The sequence below is a fragment of the Leptinotarsa decemlineata genome, unplaced genomic scaffold, assembly GCF_025532065.1.
Source record: "Leptinotarsa decemlineata unplaced genomic scaffold, Ldec_3_MD MMD2_tig00002082_RagTag_RagTag, whole genome shotgun sequence".
Taxonomy (NCBI): Eukaryota; Metazoa; Arthropoda; class Insecta; order Coleoptera; family Chrysomelidae; genus Leptinotarsa; species Leptinotarsa decemlineata.
In genome coordinates this window covers 4421178-4441050 of record NW_027412573.1, presented here as the reverse complement: position 1 = coordinate 4441050, position 19873 = coordinate 4421178, and the positions used below count along the sequence as shown (strand labels likewise).

General features: G+C 36.8%; 1 protein-coding gene across 1 annotated transcript; it reads right to left on the bottom strand.

Moving 5' to 3' along the window:
- Positions 1-393: 393 nt before the first annotated feature.
- Positions 394-13630, bottom strand: LOC111504957 (peritrophin-1). The gene is made up of 8 exons (XM_023159685.2): positions 13504-13630; positions 13408-13437; positions 11502-11705; positions 8229-8249; positions 7695-7877; positions 6213-6233; positions 5042-5077; positions 394-589 (listed from the first exon to the last, which is right to left on the bottom strand). Exons 1-8 carry the CDS (start codon positions 13508-13510, stop codon positions 504-506), a joined length of 588 nt encoding a protein of 195 aa, XP_023015453.2. The 5' UTR covers positions 13511-13630; the 3' UTR covers positions 394-503.
- Positions 13631-19873: the final 6243 nt, after the last annotated feature.

Sequence of the window (19873 nt, the reverse complement as noted above, 5' to 3'; positions counted from 1 at the left end):
TTCCGTATCCGTTCTGAATAAATTCCTTCAAGACCGATCTTTCTCCTAAATGAGAGTTTCTGAAGAAACAAACGACCATAGTTTATCACTGAAGGTAGTTTTGTACTAATTAATGAATAACATTCGTTATTTTTATCGCTCTTCTAGTTCGCGTACCTAAATATGACGGCAGCCATCAATATCGAAACCAAAAGTATCCTTTCGAGACACATTGGTTCTCTTTTCTGAAGAGTGAATAATGGAACGTTCCAGAACTTCAAAAGTTGAAATGGAATTTATATACTATCTTTTAAAGTTAAAGTGGGCAGCTTAGGAAAATCGAAAACCGTAAGAGATATAAATTCGGTTAAATTAGAAAAAGGTTGATCACTTTGGAGCTTGATGAAACAACACTTTGAAATATTCTTTTATTTCAAAATATTACAATTATGTTATTCATACATTGAGACACTTGAGTTTTTCTGGATCAAATTGTGTTCCTTGTGGACAATTGAAATGGATACCTACCCCAACCACACATTCGTAAAATGAGTTTTATGAGTTGGATCTGGAACTAAGGTTCCATCAGGTTTTCGTCCGCAAATATCTGCTGTAGAATAAAATGAAATCAATTAGTGAGGGCTCAAAATTCCAAGTTAATAACAAAGCATCACACAGAAATACTTCATGATAGTTCCAAAAATAAATTACTGAAATTATTAATATGGTTATAGAAAATACTAGAAGAAATGGTGAATGAAAACAACAGTTACATCTGCATTGATCTGGGTATGGTAGATGAAAAAGATTCCTGAAAAGATGAATTGGTAGATGATAAGCAATTAAATGCCTTCGAAATTATCGGATCTATGTCCCTCAGACTAATTCCTTGGGAAACATCTTGATTTTTTTATGTACAAACTCTCGATACTGAATATTCTGAGAGGCCTAATGTTTTCTAAAATGTCAAGGAGGTGTTTGAAGACATACTTTCTCTGTAGAGTAGGGAGGGTGAGTGTAGGCCCACAGCACGTATGCCAAATGTGACCCATTGTACATCATTCCGAGGAGTTGTCCTCCTAGGTCATGGTCCATCCTGTCCTTTCCAGGAAGGTAGACAGGTCACTGGGAGACATCTCCTTTATATCGGTAGGGGTAGGCCAAAACTAACCAAACAAACACTTTGTTGACGATAACTCCGGACACTCGCATAGGACATGCGTGACAGTTTCATCTTCCTGTTCACACATCCTGCATAGAGGTGTGTTCACTAGCCCATATTATGGAAGTGTTTCCTTAGTTGACAGTGGCCAGACAGAAATCCTACAGTTAAGCGTAGATTCTTTCTGGTCATCGCCAGATATTTCTTCGACGCCAGGGTCGCCCAGGGTGATCCTGGCAAGATTGCATTATTTCATTTCAGCTCTTTAGGAATTGGGTTTGACGTTTGGCTAGTTCCGCAATTGTCGAAGTCATCAGGCCGTAGGTGTCACTGGGTCCTGAAATTCTTAGTCCAGCCGCTTCTTTGGCTGAAGAGTCAGCAATGAGATTACCTTTACTCCTGTCGTGCCCTTTTACCCACCTCAGGATGATGTTATTATCCACCGAGGCTTTGGCTGAATCTTGGTAGCACTCTAGTACTAGCCCTGATGTAACACGTTGTCTGTTCAAGGCTGATAGGAATTGTCTATTATCAGTGCAGATTGTTATGTTTTTGACAGACATTCCTCTCCAGGTTATTTCTTTTGTGGCGATTGAGATACCAGCCAGTTCAGTTTGAACCACGCTGGTATTTTTTCCCATTCCCCACTTAATCCTTGGGTTTATTAATCTGGAGAACACTCCACATCCTGAGCCTTGAAGACTTACTTTATTACTATTTGAAGTACAATGGACAACATTCTGCTCAATTTTCTGCTCAATCAACTGTAAGCTAGTGAGAGAGTAGAAATTGAGTAGATACTTTATATTTTCTCAACGCAATTGTTGTGAAAATGGAAAATCAGCCAATAAAAAACGACTTCCTTTCTGATATTCAACGGGGGAACGGTGACTCGAATCTGCTAACTAATTGTACGTAAATGAGACTATCTTTGCAAGTTTTTTGAATTATAGATTATTTTCATATCGATGGCTAAGAGGACAAATATTGTATGTCCATATTTGTCGAAAACTGAATATGTCCTGGTCTATGCCAGTCGAGATGAGATCTTTATTGTGCCCAAATATTGTAAGTCCCCTTGGAACGGTTCACTAGTTACTAATGTAGCATTGGAGACATGTCCATTCACAACACCATTAACTTAGTGCACAAATGTTGTATGTCAAATGCAATATTTGTGCAGTACACAAATTTCAAATCAAACGACTTTTTTATTGTATGTCCAAAGATACAATATTTGTCCACATTATTTTTAAGGCTTGTCAGTCTAAAATACGTGTTGCACGCGTCTGCGTAAAGGCAGCAATGAAGTTGGTGAGTGGGGTATATAACTATCTGTGCTAATAGGAACTTGTTATTTCATTCCAGTACAACGTTGTATGTCAACGAGCTATTTACGTACGAAATTGATTATAAATAGACGTATAGTGTTCGAAATATAAAAATAAAATGAACAACCGAGGAAAGCGAATAGTTCAACTTGCTTTAACTAGTAAGTACTTGGACTAGGAATATTTTTTATTCTATAGATTATAGTGAAGAGTGTTGAATAACTACAGCACGAATATTTTCTGATTCAGATGTAGATGAGAATCAACACGATGTCGATGAGCCATTTGTCGACTCTGGAAGTGAGTACTTTTCATCTGACCAGACGGCTTCGTCAACACATGACACAGAAATTCGAGTACTTTTGCCTGTAGTTGACAACATGGAAGGTTCAGCACAAAGAGAAAGAAAACGCAGGCTAGTTGCCAAACCGGAATTATGGAAGAAAAATAAGATGCAGTTGTTACGAGTGGCTGGCAAAGAATATGTAAACAGAAAAGGGGAAACAGTAATAGCCAAATCACCAGGTATTATTGATTGCAACAACTGTAGATTCAAATGTATCATTAACTTACCTCGGGAAAGACAAATGATAATTTGTAAAGAATATTGGGACCTTGCTGATTCAACGAAACAAAAAATTTTTATTGCCTCTTTAGTCGAAGAGAAAAAAATTGACAGAGAAAGAAATCGCAATGAAAGAAAAAAAACAGAAAACACAGTCGATATTATTATTTGTTGAATGGCTCTAATGAACGTGTAAGGGTGTGCCAAAAATATTTTTGTGCTACATTTGCATTTAGTTTTCAAGTTGTTGAAACTGCATTGAAGTATCGTGGAGACAGTGGCATTTATGTCGGCTTTGATCATCGCAAAGGAAGACCTGCTCCGAATGTAACATCCACTGAGCAAGTTTGCCACATTAAGACTCATATTGACATGTTCCCTCGAATGGCATCCCATTATTGTCGTCGTGATACTATGAGGCATTATCTGTCAAGTGACTTAAATATCAGTGTGATGTATCGTTTATACTGCAACGACTATTGCCCCAAAAATAATGTGCCACCTGTTAAGTACAATGTATTTAGATCAGTATTTAATAGTTATGATCCACCCTTGTCATTTTATAAACCGAAAAAAGATCAATGTGTAACATGTAACGCTTATAGCACTGCTACAGATAAAACAGAATTACAAAGTCAGTGGGAGGCACATAAAGCTAAAGAAAAAAGTGGAATGAAAATGAAAGCAGCTGACAAACAGAAAGCAGTCGACAATAAAGGTGAAACGTTTCGAGCTATAACATTTGACTTACAGTCAATACTTAATGTGCCTTATGCTGGAGATAGCCAAATATTCTACAGACGTAAACTTTTCGTCTACAATTTTACAATTTTTGATGCTTCCAATGCAGATGGTTATTCATATCTATGGGACGAGACACACGGAAGAAAAGGATCAGTTGAAATTGGAAGTTGTTTGCTGAAATATTTGCAATCTCTACCCAATACTGTCACACATGTTTCTTCATTTTCAGACACTTGCGGTGGACAAAACCGTAACAAGTATGTGACTGCTGCTATGATCTATGCTGTTGCTAAAATTGATAATCTTCAAGTAATAGATCTAAAATATTTGGAGCCAGGGCATACGTACCTAGAAGTGGATTCGATGCATGATACAATGCATGCGAGGCAGAAACCTCGCCCCTACATAGTTAACCATCTCACATACTCCGATTTCTATAATTTTAAGGAGCTAGCGTCGAAAATTATGCTGAATACTATCCGTGACACCAACGGAAATCAAGTTAAATGGTTGCAAATTAAATGGTTACGCTTCACAAAGACAGATCCGTCAACCATTTCTTTCAAGTATGATGTTGCAGGTGACGATTTCTTGAAATTGAACACATGCGAAGTAGGCACAAGTAAACGAAGGAGAACACGCAAACCGTGTGAAAATGTCAACGATGTACATCTTGAGCAACAGTATAGTAGTATCTTGCCAATATCCAATGCAAAAAAACATGACCTTTTGTGCCTCTTACGCGAGAAGGTGATTCCAGAAGACTACAGAAACTTCGTGGAGACATTACCTACAGCCGTAGGGGCTACAGACATTGTTCCAAGTGATTCTGAATACGAAACAGACTAAGGTTTAATCGTGTTCAACTTTATGAATGTCTGTTCCGTTAATAAAAATTTCATTTGTACAACTAGTACTACTTTTGACCTGATTTCATGATATTTTCAGAATTGCAGTGCGGAAGCAATACCATTATATTTATGTCCATATTCTAATCCACATTTATTTCATGTCCATGGAGGGGTTACCTTTAGTTTTTTGAAATCCCAAAATGTGATTAATATTCAACTCTAATAGAAATTTAACTGAATAAGATATAATAGGAAGATTTAAGACGAACTTTACTGTAATTTGATTACCTTCCAATGATTTACGGTGTATAACGGTTAACTCAAACTTTCAAATTGATTTTACCGAAAACATCAAATTTGGACATGCAATATTTGTTCTCTTAGCCATCGATATATAATCAATACTTACCAGCTGGTGTCGTTAGTGGGCTCAGAGAGTTTGGAGCTGAAAAAAGTATTGAATGAGTCGTAATCTATTATTTTTTCAACAATATGAATGCGCATAAGTCAATAGTTTATGCATCAGATATGAATTTAGAAACTGGCTGAATAGAAACGAAATGAAGTGGCCACTGCTCCGAAGAAACATGAACAATTATTTTTATTTTGCAAACTCAATAATAGTGAGAACCCTTAGTTATGATTTTGGATCACTTTCAGTAAATTTGTCAACACTTCAGAGATTTTTTCAGTATTTTTCAGCTCCGATGTCTGTCAATTTGAATTTTCCGGCATGCAGAGCATTAGACAGAACCATTCCAAATTTGAGGTTAGAATTTTTGATTACTGTTCTCACAAATCATTAGTTGTAAAGTATTTGTGTAATATAAAAAAATCGAAACCGTCGAAATTTTCCAATAAACGATATGTGAACAATGTAAACAGTCACACAGCCTGAAAATAAAAAAATTGTCAACGACAGCTTGTGGCTGTTTGTTCAGCTATATCTCTTCCTTGTACCGAGTGCAAGATATCATCTCAACAATATCTTTCACTTTCAACAGAACAGGATGTTATATTGATGAACGTGTTTTACCGCTTATTTTGATGATGACGCAAGTGTACTCTTCAATCATCCCGGTTGTAATATGTGGGAACAGACATGCAACATATCGTGTCATAAATCCGACGCGTATCATTTTTGTTGCTGCAGCCTACATATCTATGCAATATTCAGTTGAACAATAATAAAAATATGAACATAAAAGCGAAATGAAGTAATATTGCAAAAGCTTACATTTTGGGACTACTCATAGACAATATAGGGTGGCGCTACATAATTTTGATCTTTGTGACGTAAATTCAAAATTGACTTTCTGAAAAAACTCATAATCAGACATAGGAGTCTCACTACATCCTTCTGTATATTCTTGAGTCGAAACTTAGGTTTGCTTGTACTCGCTTCATTTTATAAACTGTCTCTCGTTTCTGATTTCTCTGTTTTTGATTTTTTTCATCTGAGCGCTTATTGCAAATATTATTTGTTTCCATCATTTTCCGAGCTCATTTCTCAGTATATTTCTATACTGTCAAATCTACAAGTGCATCAATATGAACAAAAACTTTTAATTTCGACTTACCTTCAGTTGTACTGCTTCGACCTGAAATAATTATAAGGATCATTTATTCAGAAGTCACAAAATGTACCATCTAGAAAGGAGTATTTGATTGTTTTCAAAGTTTTGTCCATTTTAATGTCATGTGTTTCTGTAGCTCCATATCTCATTGGTCTACATTGGTGCTGTAAATTTTTTTCCAAATGTTAATTTTTTGCCCCTTTTCAGCTCATTACTTCATGATGTCGTTAAGCCATTTTCAGCCAATTTTCCTCCACGAATTCGAATTGAACCAAAGCGCTATCGAAACAGCCCCAAAAACCAATAGACCGGGAGTCCGTGACAGAAATTTTGACCCCATTTTTTACCGTCTGCCTTTTGCAAAGGACATATTTACAGCCACAAGCAACAGTATTGTCTACCATTCTGGTCCAAACACGGTCTATTCGTCTGCCAATTGACAGTTTGTCTATTCAATAATTATTTATTGCAAGGAAACAATGGCAGACGGTAAAACCTTGGTCAATGTCATTATTTTTTTTTACCAATTAAAAAATATTTTTCCGTTGTATAAACACGGTCAGTTCGTCTGCTAATTGACAATTTGTCTACTTAATAATCATATATATTGCAAGAAAACAATGGCAGACGGTAAAATGTTGGTAAAAGTTGTTAATTTTTTTGCAAATTCATTCGCGTCTGCCTATACTTTGAACATTGCCTATTTGTCTACCAATAGTTGTCGCATGACAACTATTGGTAATTATGGAACTTTATTACATTCGAAAGGCAGACGGAAAAAATGGTTCAGAGACACTGTAAAAAATTGTTGATTAACTAATGCCTATGAATAAATAATACACCGGCAAACCGTCTGCTTTGTGAACATTCGTTCATTTCATGCTACTGTTAGTATATGCTGTGCTTGCATCTCAAGCGTATAATTTTTATGATGACGGGATAAAAATTGCGCTTATTCAGATTAATAAGAATACGTTTTTAGTGAGATATTACATTTCCAAGTAGACTCATAAAAATGGACAGAACTTTTGAATCAACCTTCCATGCAGTGCCTTCGTTGCATATTTGATTGATCTTTCTTGAGTTTTTGAGAACCAGAATGCCAAAATATTTAAACAGATCTTCACTTCGATTACTCAGAAGTCTAGTTATGATATATTTATTATTAGTGAAAATTGTTTGTTATAGGTTCGAATTTCTCTTTATAGGTTTCAGCAGATTTTGAAACTATGGAATAGAGAATTGAAATAAACCAAATAAAATATCGAAAATTAGAAAAAATCAGTTCCAAAGTATTCGCATTAGTAAGTGGAAAAAAGGAATATCGAAAATGGAAAAAAAATTAACTTACAATGTGTTTGAATTTCAAAACTATAAAATAAGAATAATAAGAATAACAAAAATAGGTTTTTTATCGACCTTTTTAGAACCTTTTCTCCACCAAAAAAGACTTTAGTTCAATAAAATTATATTGTTTCTACTCACTACAATCAACGTTTTCGAAATCATCACAGTAGTTCATCAGGTGGTTCCAGTACGTATCGTTAGGACATGTTTGCCAAAACATGTATCCTAGGTAACATTCATAGAAACTCTTGCAATCATTCGGGTCGACACTGTAAACTATTTTGTCTGGGTCATAAGGACATCGAGGAGTCGGAGTTGTATCTGTGGAAAAAACGGCAGGATGTCAAGTTGTGAAAAGGAAAATGGAAGTTTTGTTGTCCAATATCACGTTCGCTTATTTTGACGTTACCAAATCGAAATTCACAATCATGAATTTGTGTCAATAAAATACAAATTAAATTGATTCATTTCTATTGGTATTTAGCAATGTTACAAAATTTGCAGGAACAACATGTACTAACATATAACATTGTGGGATTTTCACTTGACATTTTACAAAATCGCAACACCTGTTTCGCTATACAATAGCTTTCTCAAATGTTTTCATACTCATGAAAACGCTTCCGTCACATATCATCCAAATACTCTATATTTAGAAAAAATCATACTTACCTGTGGGCAGTGAAGTTGTGCCTGAAACAAAACAATATGATAAATATATAGTAATTGATGATCAGCATTCGAAAAAAATCTGATTTGTTACAAATTCCAACCAAGACAGTAGCCTGTTGGATACGGTTTGCTCCATTCATTCAGTCGACCTTCAAGTGAAACGGTGGTTCAAGCCGAGAGGCCGGACGATCGATTTTCACCGGCTACTGCCCAATTCGTGCTAGGAATCGCACGTTTAAAGTAAGCCTTTGTTGAAAGTAAGATGAGCAGAAAATTTAATGAGCGTACCTCAATTATGATTATATCAATTCTACATTCGAAGAAAACAAGTTAAATAATGGTGATCTATTCAAATCCAGTTTGTCATTCAGTAAAATTTTTGAATTTTTGAATTCATCAATTTCCGTTGCTTCTAAATGATTGAGCTCCAAAGTTTCATTTTGTATGTGTAAAATTTCGAAATCTTTGTTAAAGATATGATTTTTTTCTGAAAGATGACTTGAGTAGATCACCAACACCGATTCTGTGACACCAGCCAATGAGAGCGCCGTATAGTTTGGTGTTGCGCAGTTACGCTTTCAAGGTCACGCGTACGTTTGAGAATCGGGCAGCGTTATCGCGGTTTGAAAGATAACGATTTGAGCGAAACTGATATATAGTACTCCGAACCAAGCCATTCTGCGCAAAGCGTAACTGCGCAACACCAAATTATACCGCACTGGTGTCACAGAAGCGGTGTTGGTGATCTACTAACTTGAATGTGTTGAACTTGTTTTCTCATATTAGCTCGTATAATGTTCCTAGATGCGATTCCTGAATGTTCTGCCAGTTTCTCTAACGCCCTTACTGGTGGGGTCCTTCCGTTTGGAACGGATGTGAAATATATTGGCATTGTCCTTGATAAGAAACTCACCTGGAACGCTCACTTGGAAAAAGTTTTACACAAAGTCAGACGGACCTTACGGACATGTCGAAGGATTTGTGGTAAAACTTAGGGTTCAGGTCCCAAACAAATCCTTTGGATTTATGTTATGATTGTCAGACCAATAATCTCTCATGGTGCAATGAATTGGTGGCCGAAGGCTTCATAAAAAACGGCCTGGCTTACAGAGGCAGGCTTGTCTGGTCATCAGTGGTGTCATCAGTACCACACCTTCAGCGGCCATGGAGATCCATGCTAGATCTACCTCCTCTACCATTTTCTGAAGAGAGAGGCTAGATGGACTGCATATAGACTTACGCATATTGCCAGTGCAGGGTGCACAGACTGTTGGTTTCCACTGGAAGTCGCAGCATTCTGGAAATGACCTCTGACTTTATACCTCCAACTGTCAACTACGAACTGCCTCATAAAGTGCTGTTCACGGGTATAGAGGACTGGATCCTTCGGGAGAAGGAAATATTAAGAGCAGATAGCTTCTGGTTCACAGATGAATCAAAAACACCTTCCGGTTCTGGTGGCTGTGTTTTCAATCGCAGACCCAGAACAGAAAAATCAACCTGCCTAGGAACCTATGCGACAGTATTTCAAGCTCAAATTTACGTTATCAAATTGGTGCGAAGAGATTGGCAGAATCCAACCTGATCACAATCCATTAAAAATATTCTCGGACAGTTAAGCGGCATTGGAAGCTCTTGGCTCCTACTGAGCAACATCTAAATTGGTAGCGAACTGCCAAAAACGACTCTCCTTGATAGGAAGACTTAACAGATTGTCTCTCCTCTGGATTCCTGGCTATACTGGCCTGGAAGGCAATGAGGCTGCTGACTCCTTTGCGGAGAAGGGTGCTGCAAGCAGCTTCATCGGACGAGAACCTGTAACTGACATCGCTTCAGGCTTTGCTAAACAAAGATTGAACACCTGGATGGCAAGAAGATTCATGGACTTTTGACAGAATCTTCCAGGATTGGCTCACTCCGTATCGTTTATTCACCCTTCGAAGCTTGACACCAAACAGTTGTTGGACTACAGTAGGGATGAATTACGATGTCTATCAGGCCTTCTTACAGGTCACTGTCATTTGAATCATCATATGGAGAGACTCGGACTGTCGGAAGACAATGTGTGTCGCCTGCGTTTGGAAAATAATGAAGCACCAGAGCACATACTTTGTGCCTGCTCCGCTGGGGACCAAATCAGGTTTTTAGAGTTCGTCAGAGCCGTACTCTTACCATTTGACCTGAAAGACCATACAAACTGATCGGCTCCGTTAAGAAGCTGGGTTTATTTGGTCGAGTGTGAGCCACAATTAACCCTTGAGGGTTACGGTGGTTACGAATAGACCCACTCACTTTAGACCTTACCTAATCTAACCTACTTTAGCAAAAGTGCACTGATTCAAATTGCACATTTTGATCGAATTGATTAAATATTCAATGAGATAATTTAGTTTGGAGTAGACTCATAAAAAAAAGAAAAGACTTTGGAAACAACCAATGGTGTATGAAAGTGACTAGTTCAAACAATAGTATAAAACGATATTAGGTTTCGGAAAATATTCAATGGAAAAATTTGCACACAAGTGATACAACGAAAATTTTCTGACGTTTTCCTCACAAATTCAGTATTTCAGAAACTATAGTTTGAAGAAAGTGGGGAACTTTGTTCCCACTCAAATATATCTTGGATTTTTTGTTAATGATTTCAAGTCTACAAGTACTGCAAAAAGCAATGGTTGTTAATGGAAGTAGATGTTTTACTACCAAAATTCTACAAAAGTGACTGTAGCGGATTAGAACAGTTCAGTAACATATGTTGAATACTTTATAGTCCAGAAACTCATTATTCTAGCAAGTCTTTAAAATTAACGAAATAACTCCACTGAAAAATTTCGTCTCTGGTGGACAAGTTAGTAAATTGAAAGTATCAGTGAACTTTCACCATGTTCTCTATTGTTCCCAAAAACTAGTGAGAAGCCAGGAACAACTTCTCCATGTCTCCAAAAATCCAAAAAATAAGAATCAAGAAACACACGAAATTTACTAGAACTATAAAAAAATGGATAATTGTAACATTTTCACTGAAGAGTTTACAAAACCGTAATAATTTGTTGTCTGAATTCAGTAAAATTGTCATTTTCGACTCAATTTTGAAAGATTACTATTGGTTTTGAGTTTTTGGGGCGTGTAACAGCAAATGAAAATTTGTATTGTCATGAAGTTGAGTGAAGCAGTAACTCCAATTCATTCTGGAAGTCATTTACGAGTATAATAATTAAATGGTGGAATATTTTTAAATTTTCTTAACTAAAGTTAATTTTATCGTATACGCACTGTGTGAATTGCAGTCGACATTCTCTAGGTAATCGCATTTCGTGAGAATATCGTTCCAATAAAGGTCTTCCGGGCAAGTCATGTGATTTCTGATTCCATTAGAACATTCGTAGTACTGAGAACAGTTGTAAGGGTCGGCAAAATAAGTAGCCCTCTCATCCAATTCGGGACACGTGGGGTAATCTGCATAAATTTCGACGAAACCTGTCGAGGAAAGGACGTATAACTCTGTTTTCTCAAATTCACATTTGTAAGCCTATGATTTGATTCCTTCCTTTGTGTAAAATAAAAAAAAAATCTTATACTGAGAGTTGGGAAAACCGGTTCCACCAAATATACATGTTGCGAAAACAATTGCAATGGATTTTCACATTGTTCAATTTTAATTCATGAATAGAATAGAATAGAATAGAATAGAATAGAATAGAATAGAATGGAATGGAATGGAATGGAATGGAATGGAATGGAATGGAATGGAATGGAATGGAATGGAATGGAATGGAATGGAATGGAATGGAATGGAATGGAATGGAATGGAATGGAATGGAATGGAATGGAATGGAATGGAATGGAATGGAATGGAATGGAATGGAATGGAATGGAATGGAATGGAATGGAATGGAATGGAATGGAATGGAATGGAATGGAATGGAATGGAATGGAATGGAATGGAATGGAATGGAATGGAATGGAATGGAATGGAATGGAATGGAATGGAATGGAATGGAATGGAATAGAATAGAATAGAATAGAATAGAATAGAATAGAATAGAATAGAATGGAATGGAGTAGAATAGAATAAGATCGAATGGAATGGAATGGAATCGAATCGAATCGAATGGAATAGAATGGAATAGAATAGAATAGAATAGAATAGAATAGAATAGAATAGAATAGAATAGAATAGAATGGAATGGAATGGAATGGAATGGAATGGAATGGAATGGAATGGAATGGAATGGAATGGAATGGAATGGAATGGAATGGAATGGAATGGAATGGAATGGAATGGAATGGAATGGAATGGAATGGAATGGAATGGAATGGAATGGAATGGAATGGAATGGAATGGAATGGAATGGAATGGAATGGAATGGAATGGAATGGAATGGAATGGAATGGAATGGAATGGAATGGAATAGAATAGAATAGAATAGAATAGAATAGAATAGAATAGAATAGAATAGAATAGAATAGAATAGAATAGAATAGAATAGAATAGAATAGAATAGAATGGAATAGAATTGAACTTCAACTGTTCATTGCTTTTTTGTTCGTGTTATAGGATGATCAAATCTCATTCTTGTTTGAAATATACAAAAATACAACAAATCAATAAAAATATCCTGTCCAGTGCCGATAATCTAAATTTATACTCACCACAGATCAACACTTTCAATAAAGTAATAATGTCTCCGACTGTTTTCACATGGCGAACTCAGTTTACAAAACCACAGACAAAACACCGAAACCTTTTGATCTTTTCGCCTGCCGACGGGACATTTCATTGTTGACAAAAACAGTACTCTGTAACACAAAGTTTTCAAAATGTTTAAAATTTGGAAACTCAAGCTTTTGTTTCGTCAAAATCGACACAGTTGTTGTTTTGTTGTGGTTCTGTCAGTTTCATAGAAATCCGCCATGAGATTCAGATAGATTACTGGCAAGTGAATAGGTAAATTCGATTTTTTTTGAATTCCTATGCAAGTTGCTGAAAAATTTCACAGTGCCATTATATTATTTTTCGTTAGTTATGAGTGAAACACTCAAAAATCAAACATCTGAAACTCTAAAATTATTAAATATACTTTGTTTTTAAAATAGTTACCTACTCCAAATCCAAAAATTGTATTATCTTCGTAAAAAATATCAACTATTTGTTTTTTTATGATAATCTTTCACTCACCCCAAAATAATAGAAGTGCTGTAGCAAAATCTAAAAACGAAACTGTGTTTAGTATTTTTAAGTTTTCTAGTGAATCACTATTTTCGTTCTACTCACGCTTCATCTTGTTGATTTTTCGGATAGACACCACAATGATATGAGTTCTATTTTTTTGTTTTCCTTTTATATCAGATCTGGTATGAATGGTCTTCAACCAACACTTGGGTGAAACTCAAAAGTCGGCGTTTTCAAAGAATTTTTCAAAACAATCTTATAGGGAACAAGTGATAATACAATAGATTAAAAAATTAATCTTGAAAATGTTTTTATCAGAAAAGTGATTGATAAAATACAGTGATTTGAGTATCGGCGAAACATTAAAGAAAAATAGTAATTAGTCAACTATTTCATCGATTTAAATATGGATATCTAATATATAAAAATAGATGTTTGTTGGTTGGTTGGTTAGTTGGTAAGTGATAAACTTCTACATCGCTCAGCCGATCGTGATGAAACTTGACATGTATAAGTAATTTTTCATAGAGAAGGTTTTTAGGCTATCAATTTTTCTGTAACTCGCCACTAGATGGTGCTGTAGGACAATTTTTTGAAAGCACTGTTCTATAACGCTGCGCACGCCTAAGTTCGATGATTCTGATTCTGTTAAAACATAGGAACAGCAGCGGATACAGCAACATAGTACTAGTAGACTATAAACTATACCGATTATTTCAATTATTCAAGGACGGAAACCTAAAATGCAATAATCGCTTATCAACTTTTCTCAATAGTATACGAGGTTCATAAAAAATATGAATTCTGCTGAAGATATTGGGACAATAACTTTCAACAATAATAATAATGTGGAAACATTTTTGGAACTTCCATCTGAGAGCCGAATTTACGGTTCATGTTTCAAATATATGTGCACTATATGAATAAATATTTTATATAAACTTGGCATGTCTTCGTTGGTCTAGGGACATTTTAGTTAAAAAACACCCACAAGTATGGGAATTTTGCGGTGAATTATCGAAAAATGTGATAGGTAATTGATCATATACTACCAGACAGTATAGTGAGAACCCATATTGTATAGGAAATTAACATTTCCAACTCTTTTTTGAATACTAACGGAATTCAAGAACAAATTTCGATAAAGATGTGTCTGTCACGATGCCTTTGGTTGATGGGCTGAGCAGCCCAATTTCAAAACTCACTACTTTCCACATGAAGTTGAATCATTTCCACCCCCTCCGACTAGAATATACAATTAAGTGACAAACACTTCATTTCTGTACACAAAATAGACTATGTCTATCTAAATATTTTACCACCGATACTTTCAAAAAAAAAAACAAAAACTGTAAATTGTCTGAAGCAGGGGTCTCCAAACTTTGAAGCCTTCAGGCCATAATGATTTTTTCAGTTTGTTCCAAGGGCCAATTTCTGCCCTTAACTATATTTCTAGACTATGATAGTCGCAAAGTGCGTGACCTAAGCAAAATTACGCTTTTTTTGCATTTCTATTAATAATTGTGTATTGTGACACTTATCGACATCTAGTGGCGAGTAGTGGTACTTTACTATCTTTTTCAGCTACCCGCTAAGTGGCACTAGGCGTGATTAAATATTTGGAATTACCGCGTTGGTTCGAGAAAGTTCTGGTTCTAGCTAGTGTATTCCGGTCACCCCTAGATGGCAGTAATAATTGCATATAAAAACGCGCAACTGCGAGTTAGTCTGCGTAGGAAAGGCGAAAGAAGCGAAACTGTCCATTGTGAAATAAAGTAACACCCATCAATAAAAGTATTTTGATTTGACTTATTGTTTTTATGTGTGATTTGTTAGTATGGAAAAGAAGCGATAAATCGACAGTGAATGCCGAACGTTCCAAGAAAAATGGAACTTTCAGTATTTTGTGATTGAGTCCAGTAATAAGGCGCTATATTTAATTTGTAATGAAAACATAGCTGTTCTCAAAGACTATAAAATTAAACGACACTATGAATCGAAACATCTTCAAAGTTACTCCAAGTATACAAGAAGTTTGCGGAAGGAAAAATTTGAAGCTTTGAAACGCGAACTCAAATCGCAGCAATCTTTGTTTCCCAAAGCGAATACTGAACAAGAGTGTGCAACTCGCGCCAGCTTTCGTGTGGCTCTTGAAATCGGAAAACGTGGCAAACCATTCACCGATGGAGAAATGATTAAAGAATGCTTGATTGCAGTAGCCGAAGAAATATGCCCCGAAAAGGTAAATTTATTTGAAAGTGTCAATTTGTCAGCAAACACCGTGACTCGGAGGGTGCAAGACATTGCAGAAAATATATCATCTCAACTGTCTGACAAAAATGGAAATCATGAGTGGTTTTCTCTAGCATCAGATGAGTCAACGGATGTGTCAGATACTGCTCAGGTGTTGATTTTTATTCGCGGAGTAGATAAAAGCTATGAAGTGTATGAAGAACTTCTTGATATTGATAGTAATCATGGCACGACAACTGGGGCAGATATTTTTAATGGATTTGAAAATGCCATTAATAAAAAGAACCTTCGATGGAGAAATTTGAAATCTATAACAACTGATGGAGGCAAAAATATGTATGGTGAAAATAAAGGAGTGGTTGTACTTGTGTCAAAGGCTGTAGAAAATGATGGTGGTTCAAAACCATTAGTCTTACACTGTATCATTCATCAACAGTCCTTGTGCGGAAAATGTTTGGATATGTCTGAAGTTCTAAACCCAGTCATATCAGTTGTTAACTTCATCAGATCCACTGGGCTGAATCACCGACAATTCCGCGAGTTTATTCAACAGATTGGAGAAAATGATTTACCATATCATACTGCCGTATGCTAGCTTAGTTGCGGAAAAGTCCTTAAGCGCTTTTTTGAACTTCGAGTAGAGATCGAAATTTTTTTGAATGAGAAGCAGCACCCTTTTGTCGATTTAGAAAATAGTGAATGGATGTGGAAGTTAGCCTTCTATGTCGATTTGACAAATCATATGAACGAACTGAATTTGAGATTGCAAGGAGAAAATCAGCTTCTTCCTGATTTATACACCAATATCAAATCCTTCAGGCAGAAAATAATACTATTTCAATCGCAATTACGTAAAAAATGTTTCATACATTTTGAAACATGTGAAATATTCAGCCACACTACAGAGACTGAATTTCCTGTCAATTTTGCAATCGAAACTTTGAGTACTTTGAAAATGAATTTTGATACTCGTTTTTCAGATTTTGATGTCTTTGCAAATGAAATTGAGCTTTTTCAAAATACTTTTGATTCTGACATTGAAACCCTGGCTCCGGAAGTCCAAATGGAAATTATTGATTTACGGTGCAGTGATATGCTTAAGAACAAATATCAAAATTCATCTTTTTTGGAATTTTATAAGAGTCTTCCACTGGAACAATTTGATAATTTGCATGAATTTGCTCGTGGGTTGTTTTCTGTTTTTGGTACTACTTACTTGTGTGAGAAAACGTTTTCCAAGATGAAGTACACGAAGAATGTTTACAGATCTCAATTAACCGATGAGCATCTTGAATCTCTTTTGATAATCGATACAAGTAAAATTGATCCACAACTACAAAGTATTGTCGATGGAAAATCACAATTACATAAATCTCATTGGTGTTTTTGTTTAACTGTTAGTTATTAATATGCCCAAACTTAGATACTTAAGTCAAGTTTTCTTTGTCATCATTTCTGTCGTTAAGTTTTACCTTGCAAGTAAATAAAACCGAGTAATTATGTGTTTTCTTCTTCAACTTATCGCAGCAATAGTAACAACAATCAGGTAATCATTCGCTGTCGCGGGCCAGATTGATGACAGTAAATCATTTGCTGTCGCGGGCCGGATTGATGACACTGACGAGCCGGATTTGCCTCGCGGGCCGTAGTTTGGAGACCCCTGGTCTAATGGAATGTATTCGCTTCTCAAAACCATAGCGGTTGTGATGAGGGATTGGAAAGCATTTTCAAATTAGTTGCGACTTGGCTACCATGCCCAGTGAATGAAAATGATGGGATAGCACCCCACTCAGAAAATATAATGTTTTTTGTACCTTGGGAGCTGTCTGACTCGTCCATTTAGTCAAAGTCTCCAGAAAACACTGCAGCCTCTTGGGCTTATTGCTTTTATTCTCCCATCTTCTCATGACACCCATTCCATCAGTCTCGTTCCCTGCACTAGTTTATACAGGTTCCGTGTTGGATATTTGTCATATTCTTCCGGACGTAATTTCGTACGTCCATATTTTGCCTGCCTCCTGTGATTCAGTGCCTCACATTCGCATAAGATGTGTAGAGCTGTTTCTATCCCTTCGTTGCATAATCTGCAGCTGAGGTCTTCGTTGTACAGCCCCATTTTATTCAGGTGATTTCTAAGCGGTTAGTAACCCTCTAATTATTCTGAGCCGATCCCTATTATATTGAAGTAGTTCTTCGGTTCTTTTCTCGGACGGTTCCCTAATGGAGGTTCTACTGTGTTTGTTGCCAGGTACTTTTGTCCAGTACTCTGTTGGTCCATGTCCTAATCTGGTTTCGTACCAATAATTCTGGTAGCCCCAGAGCTAGTTCAGGACCTATATATGAATTGATGATCCGCGTCTAGCTCATTCATCAGCTTTATCATTACCTGTGATTCCTGAATGCCCTGGCATCCATTTTTCACACGTTACTTAGTAATAGAAATAATATATTTTTTTTAAAGAGTGTGGTAGATATGAAAATTCATTTGTTTATTTATTCGTTCAAACAAGCCTTACGAATATACGTTGAATAAACGTCTCAATAATTGCAGTCTAAAAACTGCAATGGGACCCAACAAACTCGCGAGAAGTAAGAATGTGGAGTTGAAATGTATAACAAGTGAAGATGGGAGGTTTACTGCTCCTTATTTATTTTATGGTTCCAAACTAGTTTGTTAAATTTATTCTGGGACATTCTCCAGTCTGTATCTATCGACTGGTTGAATCTGTCAGCTAACACAAGTTTGCAGAAAATGAGCTGTCTGGATGTTTTCAACTGAATTCCATGTGTTGAGGTGCTCTGTAAACTAAAAAAATACTCGAAAACCTCCAAATCGTCAGGCAATTTTGCAAAACACAAAGTTGTGTTTTGAAAAAAGGGTGTTTTGGACTGAATTGTAACTGAATAGGTACAATATTATTCTTATCACTGTTTTTGAATGTGAACCCATCAGACTGCCGTATTTTCATAGGTGCTTCAAGAAGGAGCATGAAAGCAGTTCTGCTTCACAATGGTGGTTTCTTTTCCTCCATTTCTGTTGGTTATTTCGAACACTTCGAGGAAACCACGGCTGACAAGTGTTAGGTTAGGTCCAAAGTGAGTGGGTATATTTGACCCTCCACCACAACCCGCGAAGGTTTATTGTGGCTCACACCGATTCACACTCTACCAAATAAACCCAGCTTCTTAACGAAGCCGATTAGTTTGTATGGTGAGTGGTCTTTCAGGTTAGATGGTAAGAGTACGGCTCTGCCGAACACATAAAACCTGATACGACGTTCAGCGGGGCAGCCACAAAGTATGTGCTCTGCTGTTTCATCATTTTCCAGACAGAGGTGACACATACTGTCTTCCGACAGTCCAAGTCTCTGCATGCAGTTGATTCAAATGACAGTGACCTGTAAGAAGGCCTGTTTGACATCGTAGTTCATCCCTACTGTAGTCCAACAACTGTTGAATAAAACGATACGGAGTGAGTCAATCCTGGAAGATTCTGTCAGAAGTCCATGAATCTTCTTGCCATCCAGATGTTCAGTCTTTGTTTGTCCGTTACATGTCAGTTACAGATTCTCGTCCGATGAAGCTGCTTGCAGCACCCTCCTCCGCAAAGGAGTCAGCGGCCTCATTGCCTTCCAGGCCAGTATAGCCAGGAATCCAGACCAGAGACAATCTGTTAAGTCTTCCTATCGAGGAGAGTCGTTTTTGGCAATTTGCTACCAATTTAGACGTTGCTCGGCAGGAGCCCAGAGCTTCCAACGCTGATTGATTGTCCGAAAATATTTTTATTGACTTGTGTCTCTCTCTCCGCACACAATTTAATAGCGTAGATTTCTGCTTGAAATACAGTGTAGCATAGGTTCCCAGGCTGCACCAGATCCGAAAGGTGTTTTTGATCCATCTGTGAACCAACAACTATCTGCTCTTGATATTGTCTCCTCCCGGAGGATCCAGTCCTCTCTACTCGGGAACAGTACTTCATAAGGCAGTTCGTAGTTTACAGTTGGAGGCATAAAGTCAGAGGTCATGGATTTGCAGTCCATCTAGCTTCTCTCTCTCTCTCTCTCTCTCTCTCTCTCTCTATCTCTCCAGAAAAATGTCTAGAGATGGTAGATCTAGAAGGATCTCCATGGCCGCAGACGGTGTGGTACTGATGGCACCACTAATGGCCAGAAAAGCCTGTCTTGGTAAGCCAGAGAACTTACAGCAAGAGGTTCTCTGA

What these genes read in the sequence shown, in the direction of transcription:
- LOC111504957 (XM_023159685.2), bottom strand. An exon ending in AGCACTTCTATTATTTTGGG is followed by an intron (nt 11,706 to 13,407) that starts GTGAGTGAAAGA and finishes TTTCCTCGACAG; the next exon opens with GTTTCGTCGAAATTTATGCA. An exon ending in TCGAAGCAGTACAACTGAAG is followed by an intron (nt 5,078 to 6,212) that starts GTAAGTCGAAAT and finishes TACTTTTTTCAG; the next exon opens with CTCCAAACTCTCTGAGCCCA.